At 35.4% G+C, this 21,347-nt stretch overlaps 1 protein-coding gene across 3 annotated transcripts in view; it reads left to right on the top strand.

The window, feature by feature from the left end:
• The window catches only part of LOC138703377 (carcinine transporter-like), a 47,530-nt gene extending 27,470 nt beyond the window's left edge, over positions 1–20,060 (top strand). For all 3 annotated transcript variants that reach the window (XM_069831221.1, XM_069831205.1, XM_069831212.1), the window contains 5 exons: positions 6,182–6,353; positions 6,871–7,092; positions 10,181–10,395; positions 14,666–14,853; positions 17,790–20,060. In XM_069831221.1, coding sequence (XP_069687322.1) covers positions 6,182–6,353; positions 6,871–7,092; positions 10,181–10,395; positions 14,666–14,853; positions 17,790–18,059 — 1,067 coding nt within the window. In that variant the 3' untranslated portion in view covers positions 18,060–20,060. The remainder of the gene's footprint in view (positions 1–6,181; positions 6,354–6,870; positions 7,093–10,180; positions 10,396–14,665; positions 14,854–17,789) is intronic.
• The last annotated feature ends 1,287 nt before the right edge of the window (positions 20,061–21,347 follow it).

Genomic DNA, 21,347 nt, shown 5'->3' with positions numbered 1-21,347 from the left:
ATAGCTTCTTATGCACAGAAAATTTGATAGGCTATTTTGTACATTCGTTTTCTGTATTTCTTAAAATAATATTTATGTACACTCATTTTAATCTCAGAGAATTAACGAAGAACGAGAGTGTATTGATTTAGTATGCAGTAATAGTACGTTAGCTTAGCAATCCATTAATTTATAATTCAAATTTTAACTATGCTCAATTGAATAGTGTTAAAGTACATAAAATATATAGGCAATAAATGCAATGCAAAAAAAATTGGGTAATGAGCGAAGCAGATTATCTTGCGCAGTTGTAAAAGTTGTTCCCTGGATCAAACGTTCTATTTTAATTATGTAATTACTTTATATTTATTTCTAACAGGTGCAGCGGAGCGCACGGGTACGGCTAGTATAGCAATAATTCTAAAATGTTTTGGCAAACTGTGCGAGAAGCGGCAAATATTGAAGTAAATAAAAAAGAACAATTTAATGAGATTGTTTCTCGAAATGGTTTAATCTCAAGTGATAAAATACACATTGCAACAGAATTTAACTCGTATTTTACAAACATTGGCTTGGATATTGTATCGTCTATAAAAAATAACAATTTCCTTAGCAATGTAACTTCAATAAATGCTTGTATGTATCTTTACCCCGACCAGATGACGAAATAATCAATATAGCCAAAACTTTAAAAAATAATGTATCACCTGGTCCTGATAACATAAGTGCTAAAATACTTAAGAAGGTTATATATAAATTATATTGCCAAACCTCTAACTCATATTTTTAATTTATGTTTTCTAAATGGCAAATTCCCAAATAAATTTAAAAATGCAATTGTGAAACCTATTTTTAAAACAGGAGACAAAAGAAATATGAACAATTATAAACCAATATCATTTCTTTCATGTATTTCAAAATTACTAGAAAAATGTATTAAAGTTCGATTAATGAATTATCTTGATAAACATAATATATTAAGTGATAATCAATTTGGTTTTCGAAAAAAATTCAGTACAGATAATGCAATATATCAAGTTACTAAAAAATTGTTAGAGAATTTGATCAAGGTAACAAATGTATTGGTATTTTCCTGGACATAAGAAAAGCATTTGATACAGTGAAACATGATATCTTAATTGAGAAATTAGACTTATTAGGAATCAAAGGAAATGCTTTAAACTTAATAAAATCGTATCTTAACGACAGAATTCAAATAACGAAAATTGAAAATTATTCAAGTGAACCTTTAATTATTAATATATGTGTTCCCCAAGGCACAGTTCTAGGCCCTATTCTATTTTAATATATATTAATGACTTATTAAAAATTGACTTACAACAATACAATGGTGTTCACTATTCTTATGCAGATGATACAGTTTTACTTTTTGGTGGAAAAACCTGGTATGATGCATATAATAATTCAAATAATGGACTTGAATTAATAAAAAAAATGGTTTGACATAAATTATCTTTCTATCAACGAAAATAAAACCATAATTATTCCATTCTCATTATCTGAAAAATGTAACAAACCTCCTACATCTATATTAAGTATTAAATTACATAATTCTGATTGTTGTCTTATACAGTGTACATGTCCAATTATTAAAGAGTCCTCTGAAGTTAAGTATTTAGGCATAATGTTCGATAATCATTTAAAATGGAACCAACTCATTAATTACCTTTGTAATAAATTACGTAAAATAGTATATTATTTTTTATTGAGGAATTACTTGTCAATAAGTTTATTACGTACAATATATTTAACTTTATTTCAATCGGTAATTATGTATGGAATTATAGGATGGGGTAGCTCATTTAAATCCAATTTTAATCCAATTTATTTATTACAAAAGAAAATAATTAAAATATGTCTTCATAAACCTATTGATTTTCCATCTCAAAATTTGTTTCTAGACTTTTAATGTACTTAACGTAAGACAAATTTATTATATTGTATTAATAAAATTCATACATAAAATCGAAATGATTTTGAATTGTATTCTCATAGTTATGAAACAAAAGATATGAATTCTTTAAGATTGTTTGAACCAAAATGCAACACTGTTACAGCATTTAATCATAGTAGTAATTTAGGCCCAAGAATGTATAACACATTTATATTTAAATATCCTAATCTTGTCAATTCGAATAGTTCTAATATTAAATTTAAAAAGTTATGCATGGATTTTATAAAAATTGAAAAATTGTAAATTTAAATTTATATACTATAATTGCAAATTGTATTGTATAATTATTAATTTCAATTCAGGAATCCGCCCCTGAGCACGAGTTCTACTCTTTCAGGGGCGAGCTAAAGTTTCTCTGTATATTTTATATTTTATGTTACAATTATTAGCAAAATAATAAATAAATAAATAAATAAATAAATAAATAAATAAATAAATAAATAAATAAATAAATAAATAAATAAATAAGTAAATAAATAAATAAATACTGTTTTCCTTCCTGCAATTTTTGCTGAATTATTTTACATTTTTCTATATGTCTCTTATCTATAGTGATACTTATTTTATATAAAAATCCCATGTCTTCCGTTGTGCCCCAAACGATGGCGTGTTTAACAAAGAAATCCGGAATATACGGGTTCGATTACCGGTAGGAATTTGAAATTTATCTCCTTTCCGAAGAAACTCAATATACATACAGTAGGCTATACCTTACCTTGTATTTTTCCTGTATTAAGTAATGGTTTTGCTCCATGCTGACAACACGACCAGAATATCCCGTTACATTTGAGTGTCTAATTTTGGTTCATAATTGTGAAAGAAGTGGGAAGGAAAAGGGACAAGATTTCAAGGTAGAAACTTAAAAATGAATTAAAATAAATAGCGAAATACATCAGCACACACTTTATTACGAAATAAAGAGTGGAATAATACTTTATGCAATTTACCAGGCTAAAAATGTATGCGGGTAAGGCTAAAGTAACTTAATTAAAATCTATATCATGATTACCACTTACTGAATATTGCTTATTTATAAGGTAATACATTCCAATACCGCAAAATAGTATACTGCCCTTCTCAACACGAGTGACAAGTTGCAAACATCACTTAATTACAACTATCACTACAACCAATTTGTCCGAACAAATTAGGCTATGCTGTTGTCAGCTCCTCTACTAACATTAAAATGAATGTGTTTAGTACATTTCGTAATTACATGATCAACATGGCTTATAAACTGGAAGTCATTTCCCTAAGGAAAATTGCAGCAATCATTTTCAAAGACTTCCTCACAGCAAAATGACGATGCCTGATGTTCATTTTTGTGATTTAAATTTTACGCTGTACGAGTCTACTCTACCATATTATTTCCATTTTCGTGTGAACGTATGCTCTACCAAATTCGATAGAGTAGAGTAATTCGGCTAAAAAGTATTCTAGTTTACTCTGCTGCTAACTCTACTAATGAAAACACTGCAATTGCACGAAACTGACAGTGTATGCATAACTCTATTATCACTATTACTACTGATTTTACTTTATGTTTTCACAATTTTAGTCTTCTGCTCTTCAACCCGCTCGTATTATCCATTGCACAATTCTACTACAAAGTTAGTGAAGCACAATTGAGGCGCTGACATGGGAAAGGTAGTAACTGCCAAAAACAAAATTTTTCAGGGGAAGCAAAAAACAAATTTATAAACACTTTCTCACTTACATTATTACAGAAACTGCTTTAAATGAAAGGCATACACTCATGTTTGTGTTACATATGAAATTTGAAAAGTCTGGCACAGATTTATCTGTGAAATCCTATTTTATGAAAATACAACATTGAAATCACTCCTTAGCCAAACTGAGAATTAACGTTATTTATACATTATGCACAGATTTTTCGGTAAAATGCATGATACTTTTCATCGAGAAAGTCTAACATAGATAACAAGTCTCTCTTTTTGGCATCAGGGACGACTGGTCTTCTTTCAAGGCGTTGTAAGCACTGTAAGTTAGTGATTGACGTTAATGACTGTCCTTTCTTAAAAATTCTGTGCTCTGTCCACATTTCAAGGTCATTAAATGACTGTCTTGTTTTTGTTAGAGGAAAATCAGCTCTTGAGAGTCTAATCCAGTTGAGGGTGCTGATTTGATAGGAGTTGTATTCAAAAACTTGTCACATTCTGCAGAAAATTCGAAGAAATCCTCATCCTTCATTATTATTACATTATTAGGCCTTACCATTTCTGGAAGCATGGTCTTCCATCTTTTTTTTTTCTTTTCTCTATGATGCCAAATTCCCTATCACATGGCATGTAAGAATGTTCTGAAACCAGGAATTTCAAGTCCACTGAATAAAAATGTTTCATGGCAATAATGTAAATCAGGACCATTAGAATCATCCGATTCTTATTCTGCCCTGCACAGTTATCAGCCCATATTTGTCTAGACACACTCTGATGTTGTAAAAGGAGTTACTACCTTCTCCGCGCCAACAGCTGTGCACATACAACTTAAAACATCTAGTGACTACGTTTCCAACTTCGTTTCATTACATACGGACATACTACCTTCTCTGTGCCATTGGCATGGCCATTTACTACTTTCTCAATGAAAAACCTAGAAATTCGAATTTTTGGCAGTTACGACCTTTCCCATGTCAATGCCTCAATTATTGTACCACTTTGACAAACAGAGACTAAGCAACCTATCCTTCGTAAATGAGACAAAACATGATATTAAAGAAGGCGGTAACTATTGACGTCATATTACGTCAACTATAGCTGTCAGGCATCATAAGAGAAATAGCGTGTTCCCGGTATGGTATAGACCAGTGGTGGGCAAAATGAACGCAACGCACAAGACAGAATTTAAATGGCAACTACATACTGTGGGAGGGGTTGCACTCTACAGTGCAGTGACGGATTTACAGACAGTTGCGCCACTACACTCCTACCTACCTCATGTAATTAGAATAGTCCATTCACGTGATATTTAATTAAGCATTTTCAAAGCAATTTCTTTGAAATTGGGATTTATATCTGTGCATGCTATTTTCAGTTGCGCAAGGAGATGAGCATCGCTTAAGCGGGATCTGTGGTTGGACTTTATAAATTTCATTTTAGAAAACAGCTGTTCGCATTGGTAGGTTGATGAATACATACCGTCATTTCCCGTAACTATGGTCCTGGAACACAAATATGGTCCACGATACAACCATTTAAAGATAATTGTAGAAGTAACATAGACCGTTCGTAGAAGCTGCAGTGACTTGAATTCAAACTGCAGTACAGCAAGAATATATATAAACGAGGTACTACGTTATGTAGTATAAAATTTGAATAGTTGTATCGTGGACAATAGTTATGTTCCAGGACCATAGTTATGGGAAATGACGGTACTCATTATTTTTTAAGCAAACTGTCTAAGCAGTGGATATGTAGTACTGGACACCTTTTAAAAAATTTTAGCCCCCAGTAGACCTTCACATTCTATTTTCAAGAAGCCATCATTCTGCAAATCCAGTACCTCTAACTGCAATTCTGGAATAACATTTTCAATTTAAACATGAAAAGGAGTGGAAAAAATATTGAAATCTTTCTCCATCCTTTGAAAATCACTGAATCTGTGTTCTTTGAACTCGTATAACAGGTGGTATATTTTAAGAATGTACCTACATATTTAAGTTCGCATCCTGAATATTTGTAACTGATCCTAAACATGAGAAATGAAAGAACCGCCTTTCTTGTAAGTGTGATATCCTCTCGATTCATATGATTCTGCGAAAGACATTGTATCAGTAATGAAGCTCCGAAGTACAGCAATCCACTATAATCCGACACGTACACGCGCAGTATTTTCATGGAGTGGGGGAAGGGGAAGGTAGGAGGTATGTTCGATGCTTCGCTGAGGTCTGACGTCACTGCGGTAATGCCGCAGGAACGCCCACCATTGGTATAGAGATATAAACTCATGTGGGGAACCAATTCTGACTAGGTATGAAGTAATAACAAAAATCAATGTGTTACGATGGAAGTTTGTTCTGAGTTGAATGGAAAATAGAAGGTGTGCAGAAATAACTAACAGCGAAATTACAAACTATTATTTTTTTAATATAAATGGTTAAACATTAAAAAGGGCATGGATAAGCCTATTCTAAAAGAAATACAGTAAAAGCTGTGTCATAATTTTATCTATTGAATTTCAATGACACTCTCTGACGCATGATTTTAGGAATGGAGGTGTCTTCTGCATCGCAGAGGGCGCTGATAGCAATGTTGCAGTGCGTGGGTTGGACAACTGGCATGTGCTTGATGCCTATGATCGCCTGGGCTACTGGCGGAGAATGGAAGCTCTTCATGATTATCACTTCAATCCCTTGCGCAATCGTTTTTATCGCATTCAGGTCAGTTGCTACTTATTACTAAACACGATAGTCTCTAGAACACTGAGGACAATAAACTGAAGCTGTTTAAGCAGTGCTGACCATATTTTGAAAAATTATTTCATTAAAAACTAGTGAACTGTGTCTGAAATCTTCAAATTTATCATATCAGGCAATATTCATGCGATGTGAAAGCTCTATTGGAACTAGCAGGGACATCAATGTAGATCTTATTGTCTAAGCTAAGAGATAGAACAGGATGAGCAATGAGTGACGCACATTGTTTCTAATAAACTTTCACACACAACATTTATACAAATAATTTAAGTAATTTATTGTGGTTGTAGTTCGTTATACATCGGTACTGCCAACATTTAGGAAATATTATTTGCTTTTTTAATTATTTACTTTTTATATCCCTTCTCATTTACTTTTTTTGTGTTTCTGACTTTATTTATTCATTCTCCTTTGTTCCTTTCTATTTTAAGAATATTTCTATGTTATTTACATTACATTGTTTATGGTCTCCAAACCACAGGACATTTCCTGAATCTCCAAGATGGCTGGCAACGAAAGGAAAGGCAAGAAAATGTCTGAAAGTCTTGAAATACATGGCTAGGCAGAACGGAACCAAGCTACCAGACAACGCCCTTTCGATGCTGGAGAAACTCTCAGGAAAGAAAGAAAAAGTTTATGGAGTTGCTAGTTTGTTTGCAAACCGTCGTCTTGTACGAAACACAATCCTCATTTCTCTGAGCTTGTAAGTAATAAAATGTTAGTTGATATTTATTGAATATCCATACGTTTAAATACTATTAACAGCATCAAAAAAAGTTTTGTATTCGTAAACAAACTATGTTTAAGTGGTGGTTTAATCATTTAATCAAATTATTATTATTATTATTATTATTATTATTATTATTATTATTATTATTATTATTATTATTATATCGGTTGTTACAATCTTCCGAGAACCCATCCCCATTCTTCTTTGTTGTTCTACTGACCTTCCTCCAGATGTAGTTCTAGCATAGCGCGTCGTATACCATTCCTCCAAGTTGATTTTGAACTTCCTTCCTTGCGCAATCCTTGAAGTACCCATTAGTGTCGTGCAATGTCCGAACATGAGAGGGGATAACAAGATACGGTATTACAAACTTCGCCCTACTCCAGCCGTGGCGAAAATGTGACTCACGAGCACATTGTGGGTCTCAATGATAGCTGTGCATTTCCCTTTCTTCCTGCCTCCTACAACCCCCACCTCTCACTCACTCGAGTCGAATTTTGTTCTATTTGTATTTGTCTCTGATCTGCGAGTGACGTATCGTCGCAATGTCTCTCCCAAAACCGTGTACCTCTACAAAAACTAAAGTTTCAAGTAGGATGGGAGGACGCATTTTTTTTGCTGGCAATGTAATGAGAATATTAAATGTATGACTTGTTCACAAGTATTACGAGGAAAACGGTTGTATAACATAAAACGGCATTATAAGTTACTACATGTTACTGATGAAACATTAAAAGGTTAAGTGTTATTATTATTATTATTATTATTATTATTATTATTATTATTATTATTATTTCCAACCTTTTTTTTCAGCAGATGTACGAATAATGCGGTTAGGTCTTCAATTTAAACTCACAGATTTACAATGTAATGTTACAATGAAAGCTAGGTGTAAGGACTTGACAAAAAAGGTTCAACCTTTCAAATCTTTGACAAAAAATAAATATCCGAAGCTTCGTTCTTTCGCTTGCTCTTTTGAAGCCATTTATCGCTACAACTTACGTTTGTGAAAAATTATTTTCAACAATGAAAATAGTAAAAACCAAATTTAGATCACGACTGAGAGACAAATACCTTCGTGATCAACTACGACTGGCAGTAAGTGACATAATTCCTGATTTTGAAACTCTGCCGCAGAGACATTCTGAAGACAATTAATTTTAGGTTGTGATAATGTGTCCTATGTTTTCTTGTTCATTTATTTCTTCGTTACACGTACTAAACATTAGTTTGTAACCTTATACTGTATAAAATTATATTTAAGTGCTTGACGTAAGGAAAATGAAAATCCGTTAATAAGTCAGACAGTTGCTTCACTTCCCGTTCGGGTGTCCGCCTCCCTCCATAGGTACTATGCACGTTGCAGGTTACACAGTGGCTCGGCGCACGATCGCATTTTAGCCACAGCTGCCCTACTCCATAGGCATCCCAACAGTAAGTGGAAATGAAGCATGTAAACTAAAATAACCCAGTCTGTTGAAAACCGGTCAGAGGCCTTATGTTCGGTTCATGTTTGTCGAGTCTCTGTAGACCCGAAGCTTCCTTTGCGTTTCTTCAATCTTCCCCTTTTCTTACATATGTTCGGTGCCTTTCTCCATACTTCCTCCTCTCCCTGCGCCTTTATATTTTAGCTGCATAAGGATGTCTTGCAAAGTTACGCACAGTAATGAACAGGCTTCGAGACTTTGGACCCGATACAATAAGTTTACTGTGCATGCACTATAGGTTGTTGACTCGCTGCAGGTAGATAGATGTGTTGTGGTAATAACGTTGGTATTTAGAGTAAAGCACGGTAGAATGGGGAAACACACATATGGACATTCTGAAAGTAAATATACATTGCACAATGATAATGTCAAAAGAATGTGAAAAGCATTTATTCTCCTGTCTTTTATAAGCATTTGTGTTTAATTATACACAGTGTTAATGATGGAAATAAGCATGTAGCAATTTTAATTTTTTTTTATTTAACCTAGTGGTCGTCTTTAGGAAGTGCAGTTACAGTACCGAATTGCAATGTACCTACTACAAGATACATTTTCAGTGTCTCAAACGTAAATCTTTTTCGGTTATCTGCCAAAGTTTGTACTGTAGAAATCTGCGCTCTACGTCGCATGACGTGATAGGAGTAAAACGAAAAAACCTAACATCATTACAGTCTCTAAGAGACAGTCCTTTATTCTCGGGTGACTCTATGTCCACTAATTTGCTGTTTATATTACACAATGTTCCATATCCGTTATTTTTACATAAAATTGATTTCCACTTCTGTTTTACACGTTCAGTAGCCGGTGTACTTGATGTCTCATTAATTCTCTGCATCATTTTCTAAATTAATTTGAGGGCTTCCGGCATCTCTTGCTCTGACTTCTCTAACCGTGTAATAGTTTCAGACACAGTTTGTATGAAAACCAAATTATTCATCAGAACCTTCAAATCCAGAGCGTTTTCCTTTGCGTACTTGTTGGCATTCATTCTACAGTACCCCCACCCTCTGTACGCTTTACCACTATACTCAGTACGCCGTTATGCGGATTTCCCACTGAACTGCTCTATTGGGTCCGAAGTCTCGAAGCCTGGTAATGAATATAGATAATTTTTCTTATTATTAATATTACTAAACATTCACAAAAATATATTTAAAAACCGCATATGTTCATAGTAACGACTATTATTGTGCAATGTTCAAACACGAGAGAGGAAACCAAGACATTACAGTGTTGTTTCATATGAAAAGTTATCCAAGATCTGTGCTCAAATCCTTAAGCAGTTCAAAATAGTGTCCTGCCATGTTCGAACATGAGAGCGACAACCAAGGTTTTTACAAACTTCGTCTTATTTCATATGACAAACTAATCGCAAGATCTGTGCTAAAACATGAAAGAGTGAGTGTAGAGAACAGCAAAAATATTTATAACAAGGTGGAACAAACACGACAAGCCTCCTCCTGCAGAGCGAACATCGGCGAATATCGAACTTCGCCATACTCGACAAACTTTAACAGAACACGAGTTATCAAGTCAGTTATCAATTAAACAGAAATGCGATGGTTGTTCCTCAGGACGCTGACGCAGATCTTGTACTACACGATCGTGCTGAACGTGGCCGGCATGTCGGGCAACCCGTTCCTCAACTTCTTCCTGCAGGCATTGGTCGAGTTGCCCGGCTACCTGATCGGCCGAGCGCTGTGTGATCGACTGGGACGACGTTGGAGTCAGGCCTGCGCCTTCCTAGTGGCCTCAATTTTCCAGATCGCGTGCCTCTTCGCCGTCGTGCGTGAGTACAAAAATCTAAAATAATGCATTAATAGAGTATACGCTCATTATTCTATCAATATGACGTTATTCGATTAATTGGCTTAAGGAGGTGCAGTATTTCATTTTATGTCGGACAGCATACACGATCCGGTAGCTGATATAGTCAATGCGACTCCAAAATATGCATGGAAAATATGAAAAATAATGTCATATTTTTTTCCGTGCCATCGTAACACCACTTCCCGGACAGCCATGGCAGAATGAGCATTAAAGAAAAAGAAAAAATGAGTCGGGCCGTGGATTTTACGTGAATACGCATCGAAAGATCTAGACGTTCTCTTTCATTTGGCATCAAAATCAGGGAGCTAGCACATCGGAGTCGCGAGATATAGGCTTATTGCACGAAACATTTTTGAGCACGCCGAAAATGGCCGCCAATTTCCCGGGGCCCCAATCAAGTTCATACTCGCATCGTAGTAGTACACCCGACCGAACGAAACCACATTTATTTATTCCAATCGTGTTATTAGTCACGAAGTTAAGGTGTCGGACTAGATCGCCCTGCAAACGTTACGTCGTTACATCGCCGTTTCTATCCTGGTACCCCATATATCGGTCGATTTTTTTAAAGACGTATTCACGTGAAAACTACGAAAAATGAATATGTTATAGGTATCCTACAAGCAAAACTCAGCTCGAACTCCTCGCGGCGCGCATGCTATACCCCTCTTACCCCCCTATAGTAGGCATGAGAGCATGCTGGGAACGGGAGCATGCGTCAATTTTTTAAATAGGTTATTTTACGACGCTTTATCAACATCTTAGGTTATTTAGCGTCTGAATGAGATGAAGGTGATAATTCCGGTGAAATGAGTCCGGGGTCCAACACCGAAAGTTACCCAGCATTTTCTCATATTGGGTTGAGGAAAAACCCCGGAAAAACCTGAACCAGGTAACTTGCCCCGACTGGGAATCGAACCCAGGCCACCTGGTTTCGCAGCCAGACGCGCTAACCAGCATACGTCATCTGCGCGAGATAGCCACGCCCGCTGGTTTCTGCGCACCGAGTTTTCCTTGTTGGACGCCTATAGTTACAATACTTAAATTTCCAACACTAACTCAAAAACGAATCATTTCTAATACTGTCTGTTCATGGTTCTGCCATACTGTCATTTTCAATACTGCTTAGCACAATGACCGTATATTTTGACACATACGTCATAAATGTTAAATAATAATTACAACATAGCTAATCTAGAACGAAGTCAGAATTGTAGACTAGGGTGGTATTCATAGATATTTTGCTAGCCCGCGCTACAAGCGTGCTAAACTAGCCCCGGATATCGACTGGTTACTTGTACAGGATTCATATCATATCATATCGCTAACACTGATTTATGAATACGAAAAACGTTAGTTCGCTGATCATCCACCGGTAGCCCGCGCTAAGAATATCTATGAATAAACGGCCCCTAGAGAATTGAATTTGAAAATTTCCGTCATAAACTTGTAACCTAAACTTGAAACTTAGTGAAATACGTCCCTATACACTGCTGGCATGGGCATCACTTCTTCTCTTGCCCTTTTCTTACAAATGAATTTAAGTTTCTCTATTTCATATCTTGCTACATCTGCAATACAGCTGTGTTGGTGATTTTCGTTTGTTGTAATTCTTCCTCTGCATTTTACAGTGTAATATTTTTCACACAACCAATTCGTCGTAGATTTATTTAGTTTACTTACGTTGTACTTATAACTTTTATGTACACAAGATGGCTTGTTTTTTGTCGTTACTAACATGTCAATGACTTCTATGTTTGAAGGCTAACAGCGACTAACAGACGTAGTGCTTGAACATTCCCTGTGAGTATTTGTAAATATTGCCCTCAAGGAAACGATTCTAGACAATAACTGAATAAATGAACAGTATAACGCATGAGTTGACAGGAAGTCGCTGTGTGACGTCACGCCCTGCTCTAGCGGGTGGTATTGGAAATGACAACGAATTAATTGAGAACGGGAATTATGTTTGGTATCGGAAATGACACGGAATACCCACATTTTTTAGGTATGCGAAATAACAGTATTGGAAATAACATGCAATGCAAAAAATGTCGCTATATGTAAACTAACTGGATTATCAACATTAGTATTTCACTGATAACTAGATCTGGAATTCAGTTTCACACCTCTCCAACTTACGTCACTTACTTACAAATGGCTTTCAAGAAACCCACAGGTTCATTGCCGCCCTCACATAAGCCCGCCATCGGTCCCTATCCTGTGCAAGATTAATCCACTCTCTATCCTCACCTCCCTCAAATCCATTTTAATATTATCCTCCCATCTACATCTCGGCCTCCCAATAGGTCTTTTTCCCTCCGGTCTCCGAACTAATACTCTATATGCATTTCTGGATTCGCCCATACGTGCTGCATGCCCTGCCTATTTCAAAAGTCTAGATTTAATGTTCCTAATTATGTCAGGTGAAGAATACAATGTATGCAGTTCTGCATTGTGTAACTTTCTCCAGTCTCCTATAACTTCATCTCTCTCAACCCCAAATATTTTCCTTACGTCACACGTAATGTAATGATATCTTTTGAGTTCTAAGCCTTGTTGTCAGTCTTGTCAATTTGCATGCGATGCTGTTCCTCACAATGAAATAAGCAATTTCTGACCTTACATTAAACATTGCACATGAACGTGCAAGAAAAATGACAGGGAGTCATAGGAACGTGGAACGTTTATGTTCACTGTTGGCTGTTGTGATTTAGATTTTTAACGAATTGGTTCTTATTTGTAAGGATCGTGAATAACACTGAAAGTGTATTAAATTTAATCCAATTTATGTGTTATATCATTAATTTGGCTGTTATTCTTTATTCATTCAATACACAGCTATCACACATCTGTGCAGTTATTTACAATCGAATTGACTGTGTTTCTTTTGAAAGATCCATTGCTAAGCAAGTGACGTTAGAATAGTGTGATGTAATTCATTTCCGCTGCTAAGCAAGTAATGATGAAATTTTCGTGACGTATTATACGTTTGACACTAGAGCAGCCATTTCCAACCAGTGTGCCACTAGTGATCCGCTGGTGTGCCGCGAGAAAATTAAGATAGTAAAGGTTTTAGCAAAAACTGGAAAAATGAAAGTGAAAAGAGTAGAAAAATACTGAGTCCACAAGAGTCCGCATTCAGCGAACGCGGCACAAGCAAATACTCTACAAGTCAACATTCAGTAAACATGTGCAATGAGTTCGCCTCTAACCACCCCCAAAGGAGAATAATAATTGAGCCATTCAGAGCAAAAGTGGTGTAAGTCAAAATTGGGTAATGAAGTTTAAAGTAAAAATTCTGTAAAATACAAGGAAAAGTAGCAATTCATATGTCCTTCGTGCTATCCACTGACTACTAATAGTTTAAATAAACTGAATATTAATTGCTACTTTGCGCTGTATTTTACAGAATGTTTAGGCCTACTTTAAACCTCATTACCCATTTTTGACTTACACCACTTCTGCTCTGAACGGCTCAATTATTGCTAACTTATTGCTAAAAGTCTTCCTTCCTTCTACGAGATTCACCAAGAAGTCCACTGCCTTGCAAAAGATGGAAGTTCTCGGCGAGTTGACACCATTGTCATTGATAGAGGAAATGACAGAGCAAATATCATCGATCCCACCGTGAGCTTTGAAACTGCAGTTGAACAACTCATAGCAGTACATGAAGAAAAGTAGACCGTCTATGACCCTACAATTCAATACTTAGGGATCATTATCATAAACAAGGACAGATTGAAGTATTTGGATTATTGTTCGGAGCAAGGGGAACAGTTCCAAAATTCTCAGTTGAATGTTTCAAGTCTTTTGGAATTCCTTAAAAAATTTTAAAAATTATTGATATAGACGTAATGAAATATTTTGTTCAGATTTTACGTAATCACCTGTACATCTAAATTTCTTCATATTCTATCTGATTACTAATAATTATTGAATAAACGTACTTTCCCAAGGGTAGCTTCCATTTGAAAATAATACTGATAACACAAATGTTTATTTTTATTTGTTCAGTATGCTGTGTCTTTTGGCAACCCTTACTGAAGGGCAGCTACCCTTGTGGGATTTACATATAGAGAGCGGATCTATGTGCGGTTAGGAAACAAAATAGGTTAGACAAGTCCAAATCAAATTCTTAAGCTTCTACTCACGAATAAGATAGAGCAGCCTATATTTAAAACATGTAAAACCTTAGATGTCACTTTAATAACGAAACTTTTTCGCAGGTCCAGATTTGTCGTGGCTGTTGATCTCGATGGTGCTGATAGTGAAGTTCGCGCTCACCGTGGCGGCCTACTCGTCCTACCTGCAGTGCATGGAGCTGTACCCCACGTGTCTGCGGCAGACCGGCACGTCTGTCGGGTTCCTCATTTCCAATCTGCTGGGAGCGCTGGGACCTTACATCGTTTATCTGGTACCTACAGCAAGGCTCCATTTATTATTGTTTTTCTGCCTCTAATTTATTATGCAATATGAGTCCATTTGCTCTGAAAGTAATTCTTACAATTATTCATTACAAGTGTACCACTGACATTATCTAAACCGAACAAACAGTACTGTGCCTATCACGAAAATTTGTGACACAAATCATGTCCTCTTCTTTTTGGTAATTTTTCTAAGAGCCATCTGTGATAGACGAGGCTTATGGCGAAGCAGTCTTTTCTGAATTCTTCAATGAGAGATCTTTATTTAATTGGCTAATCCAATTGATTAGACACACAGTAATTGCACCAACTGACGATGACATATCATGCATTAAAAAGACAAGCACAAATCTCTCCAGCGTAGTGAGCCCACTTTTCAGTAGAATGACGAACCATCATCTTGATTATTACCACTGATATTCTCTAAATCGAACGAGCAAATTCAACTTCAATATTTCAGTGTTGTATAAATTTGTATAAACAGTGCCGTAGAGATCATCAAAATTGGTAACCCCTTAACCCGCCGCTGGTCGCTATATGAGAATTTTGCTAAATATAAAATTCAAATGAAAATCGCACCAAAATGGAAAGGTTTGCAAGTTTGTCTCTCTCTCTCTCTCTCTACCTGACTTGATAAGTGTTGGTAGTACCTGAATTTTCTTCGAGCAATACACGCTACTTTGTCAGACCAGTAGCTCAATTATGATGGGATAATTACTGTCACGTTTTTGTAAAGTCAGTAGACTGCTATTCCTATTCGGGTTTATTATTTCCCTTTAAAAGTTCCTAAACATTTTCTTGAATGCAGGTATTTTGCCAGACAACGTACCTTTTTCCAGTATAAAATAAAAACATGTACTTTACAGTACAAAGGCCAGTTCAATATAATGAAACCTGGAAGTATTAAAACAGGCATAGCCATTCTTTAAACAAAAGCTATATAATGTGATACATCAGAAGAAGCGCCAAGTTTAAAAAAAAAAACTGTGTTGTCACTTCAACACGGTCATATTGGCATATTGATTTATTGATATAGTTCACAAGTACAAAACTTAATAATATAACAAAAGATCTATAAACAAATGTAATTCTACATACTAAATATACAATTTCCTAGACTCATTATTTTATCGCAAATCTCAATAATTTATTGGTTCAAACTTGCACTTACGGTCACTTCAACACGGTATTTCACCTCCTCTCAAAAGTTACAACAGGAAAAATCAAATGTGGTGCTAAACTCAGCAAAACGCCGCTTATGCGACCTCTCTCGGGTTGAAGAGTGATTTCTACTTGTTGGTAATTTTTCTAAGAACCCGTCAACAAAGAGAGGGTGTCCAAACTCAGCTGTACCCTGTGAGTTACGCGATAAAGGTTATAACCAAGCAGCGAAACTTAGTGCTCGATGAAACAGATTTGCTGTTACTTTCCTATAGGTACGGGTTTGTTTACTTGCGCGTGCGTAGTCATGGTCAGCGGTGGAGAGGGATAGGTAGAGACCACAGATCCACAGAAGTGTAGAATGAGTATAGTAATTTCTGGTAATGTAGGGAAGTCAAAGGCAAATTAATTAACTATTTCAGTTTGGACTGAAAGACTTAAATGTAAGAATAATTTAAGCATCTCAGTAAACTGGTAATTCAGAAAATTTTAAAATGCGAGTTACATAATTCATATTCATTGTTTGTGAATGTAAATGAATTATTGAACCCTGCAAATATTGTACAGATAAATGTTAATAATGTTAATGAACTCACACAGACAATATTAAAACAATGAGTTACTTTAAGGATATAAAAAGTACTGATTGGAGTGTAGCATTTCATACTTTGAAAGAAATAGTTTTGAAACAATCAACCAACACTTTCAATGTTAAATATGACGTGATTGAGGCATCATCTTGAAGTGCCCTGAACTTACATTTGCTGTGTTGAAATGTGTCTGTTTCTTGTGCATCTGTTGATGCAAAAAGGTTTTTCTCGAAGTACAATTATTGTTAGTGATCGCAGGCGCAAAATGAAAGAAAATAATATTTGACTCCCGCTATGTTTTGATTTCACAAATAAAACAGCAGATATTGCATACTACAAATAATGTTTTTTTCCTCGGTGTTATAAAGTTACGTTTAATTTTAATATGCAGAATAAATTGATGTATGAAACATTTCTATCATTATTTTGACGCCTAATTATGTATATAGGGTTATTTTTTCACGTAAAAATCCCTTTCCAATTTATAGAAAATTATTGTGATTATCTTACAATTAATCAGCGATAAAACGCGAAATATATTATATCACGATGTTTTCGAAATTAATGCAAAATTCTGTGGTCTCTAGTCCATGATGTAAGTTACTCGTCGACTACAACACAAAACAAGTAAACAGTAAATGACTGGGTGACTCCGTCTTAAGTTAAACGGAGCACGACTTACGTCTCCTTCGATTGTACACAGTAGAGGGACTCTAGAACACAGTTAACCTGAAATTACTTGCCTCTCTCCTATCGGGCACTGCCTGCTTATAGGCCTAACGAAGAACATTTTTTCCAAATTCTTCAACAGTGATGATAGATGTTAAAATGTTATGTTTTATTTAACGACGCTCGCAACTGCAGAGGTTATATCAGCGTCGCCGGATGTGCCGGAATTTTGTCCCGCAGGAGTTCTTTTACATGCCAGTAAATCTACTGACATGAGCCTGTCGCATTTAAGCACACTTAAATGCCATCGAACTGGCCCGGGATCGAACCCGCAACCTTGGGCATAGAAGGCCAGCGCTATACCAACTCGCCAACCAGGTCGACTAACAGTGATAGATAATGGCTAAATTATTGATGAAAGATCATGTATTAGGAAACACAACCAAACCTCTCCAATATAATAAGCCCGGTTTTCAGTAGAATGACAAGAGACTATCTACTTGCAGGGGACTGTGGCTGACCCCCGGTACCCGTATGCGATTCTGAGCGTGCTGTGCCTGGTGGGAGTGGTCTGCGTGTCACTTCTACCAGAGACACTGAACCAGAAGCTGCCGGAAACGCTCAACGATGCCGCACACTTCGGATTGGACCAGAAGTTCTGGAGCATGCCCAGGAGGAACTCCACCAAGAATTACGAGAAGGCTCTTACCAACCCCGCGCAGTACATCGTTCCCCGAGAGGAGGAGACTGACGTCAGCCTTTTGTCCAAAATATGACACAACTAATCAAACATTATAATCCTGTATCTTGCAATTACGTAAATGACTCAAAGACGTTGCGCATTTCTCGATGTGGCCTTGTGGGTTCTTTCATCACCATGGTTACACAGAGACATGTTTGACCTCTCTTCATCTCGCTGTTCACGTCGCTCGGTAACGAAAAAACCGACACATATCTGTAGCCTATCTGATTAATAATAATAATAATAATAATAATAATAATAATAATAATAATAATAATAATAATAATAATAATATTAATATTAATAATAATAAAATTATTTTAGAGAACCCGGAGGTTCATTGCCGGTCTCACATAAGCCTGCCATCGGTCTCTATCCTGAGCAAGATTATTCCAGTCCCAACCATCATATCCCATCTCCCTCAAATTCATTTTATACGTGCTACATGCCCTGCTCATCTCAAACGTCTGGATGTAATGTTCCTAATTATGTTACTAGGTGATGAATACAATGCGTGTAGTTCTGCGTTGTGTGACTTTCTCCATTCTCCTGTAATTTCATCCTTAATAATAATAATAATAATAATAATAATAATAATAATAATAATAATAATAATAATAATTACTACATTATACTATATTGTAAAATAATTCTCCGGTTCCTCAAAACCTCACATTCATTCCGTATTGAAATTAATAGACAAAGAGAGGCTATTCTTAACAGAGATCAATTTTATTATCGAAATGAAGAAGAATCTCTGGCTAATTTAAAGTTATGTGAAGGGATTGTTAACGCTGGAAGGACAGGTTACCTTGCCACCTGAGATGAATAAGAAAGAAGAGATTAATGGTAGACAGGATAGTAGTTTACAAGACATACAAGAATAAATTGTAGTATGAACGTTACTGTTCTTTCAACTGATAACTTAAAAGACAGAAGACGTGTTATGTTACAAAAATCAAGCCCATTAACTTCAAAATACTTTGAAGCAGAAATAGTTTTCACTTCAGTTATTTCACTAGCTTTATAAATGATGTTAAAATCGCTTAAAATTTGTGTCAAATTTATTACTAATAGCAAATTTTTACCTGAAATAAAACAGACAGTAGGTACTGATGCAGACAGAAAGTTCCTCCTTGTTGACTGAAAATCTACACGATTTAGCATAGGAAATCCACCAAAGAAACTAATGCTGTTGAAAAAAAAAAAAACATAGCTTTTAGAAACATGTTTAAATATTCTTTTTTCACTTCCTGTAACTTTTATACATAGAGTTTCTTTCTAACATTAAAACAAAGATGCTACAAGCAGTACTCTATACTTTTATCCACTTTCTGCAGAGAAGTTTGCTCCGTGAAAAGTGTAGTTAAAATACTATAGTTAAAGGCGCTGTAATAATAATAATAATAATAATAATAATAATAATAATAATAATAATAATAATAATAGATACGCTAAACACGTGTTACTGTTAGATCGCAAATAAACGACAGAGACTAACAGAAGTGAATTAAGATGGGATAGTAATGGAGAAATAGTATGAAAATGGTAGATCTAATTCAAACCTCAGAAGTCGCAAGAAATCCTAACCGTCCTATTCATTCTGACTGTCATATAACTCACTGAGCTTGACAGACATATTAGGTAATTTTAAACTAAATAATATGTTAAGTTCGTAAATACAATCACTCCACAGATATACATAATGTGTATGATTTGAAGACAGAAAAAGGTACATACTCTCATATCAAGTATCGCTATTACTCAAGTAACAGCAATGAGAAGAGTTAAATTTAGTTTCATGCTAATTAAAAGGTAAAGAAAGGTCATTCAGTTAAGGTTTCATCAGCAAGTTCGATGTTCTGAAAATATTACCTTATTTCACCTTGCAAATATATTTCAGTTTTTATTTACTAATTCAAATTTCTGGAAACTAAGTGCCTCAATGCAAAATTTAGAGAAAGCTGCCACATATTCACATTACACTACCAGGTTTATTGAAGATTCCAAAAATAAAAACAATAATTTTAAGTTTGCTATGTGTTTTATTTCTTTTTCTTGTTAAAATATGGATTACACAATTAATATTTTTAATAAATTGCTATGACAACAGTTCATGAATACGGAACATACGATCCATAAACTCTAGAATATAGGTAAGCAAACTGTTTCAGCATTAGCCACCGTGTCGTATCGAGCCTCCAGCCAGAGAAGAGAAACAAGTGAAGATCAGTAAAGATGGCTACCATATGCAATGTATTCCAAATAATTATACGTGGACCAAAGACTTTGGCTTGTTTAGTAGACGTTATTGTAAAATATCAAGTTAAAATGAGTAATGTCGTCGACTTAGATTGTGAACCTGCTAACCGCCAAAAAGAAAGTTTTACAAATGAAGCAACAAATTGAGTTTAAATTGACTCTGAAACTTTAGGGCCAAATCCAAAGTACAGGTACAAATGCCAACTGTACTTCGAATTTGATCCTAAATTTTCAGAGTTAATTTAAACTTAGTTTTTTGCTTGCCTTGTAAAATTTTCTTTTTGGCGGTTAGCAGGTTTACACTCTAAACCGACGATGTGTTTGATCAGCGAATAAAGACAACTATTTTCCTCAGACAAAAAATTTACTCTCCTTTACACAAAAAAAAAAAAAAAAAAAAACAAAGAAAGAATCTGTGAATGAAAGGTAAGCGTTTTCTCTGGAATAATTACTTCACAATCTTTTCTGTTTTCTTACGTGTTTTACCTGTTACATAGGAAACAATACATTTTTACGAGTTAATTAAACAATCATGACTCTCGCTAGCGGAAACCAATGATACCAGTCGCGTCAAATCTAGGCGATTACAGTCGCGTCGTGAGGATTGGTGCAGTCGTTACAGCAGCTGCGACTTGGGTCGTGCGATTCACCCTCACTACTCAGTCGCAGAGAGTGTAACGACTGCATAATTCCTAAGACGCGCCTGTAATCGCTTAGATTTGGCGTGATTGATATTAGTTTCTGTTAGTAAGCGGCAGGATTGTGCAATTTACTCGTAAAAATTTTTTCTTTGGAAAATGTAAAATAGGACATAGAAAACACTAATTACGTAAAAGTCTAGAACATAAAAACATTAGACAGAACATACTTTTGCGACGGTTATTGTTATTATATTGTTGTTTAGTCAACTGTGCGAAGTCATGCTTGAGTCTGGTAAGTGATACCTGTAAGGCATTACTCATGAGACAACTAAGTCAGGAAATAATATAAGAGAGAAAATAAAAAGTCTTTAAAACAAACTTTCATTTCGGAATTTTTATGTTCTTAAGATTTATAGTAG

This window comes from Periplaneta americana, chromosome 1 (assembly GCF_040183065.1).
Source record: "Periplaneta americana isolate PAMFEO1 chromosome 1, P.americana_PAMFEO1_priV1, whole genome shotgun sequence".
NCBI lineage: Eukaryota > Metazoa > Arthropoda > Insecta > Blattodea > Blattidae > Periplaneta > Periplaneta americana.
This window is presented reverse-complemented; position numbering and strand designations above follow the sequence as displayed.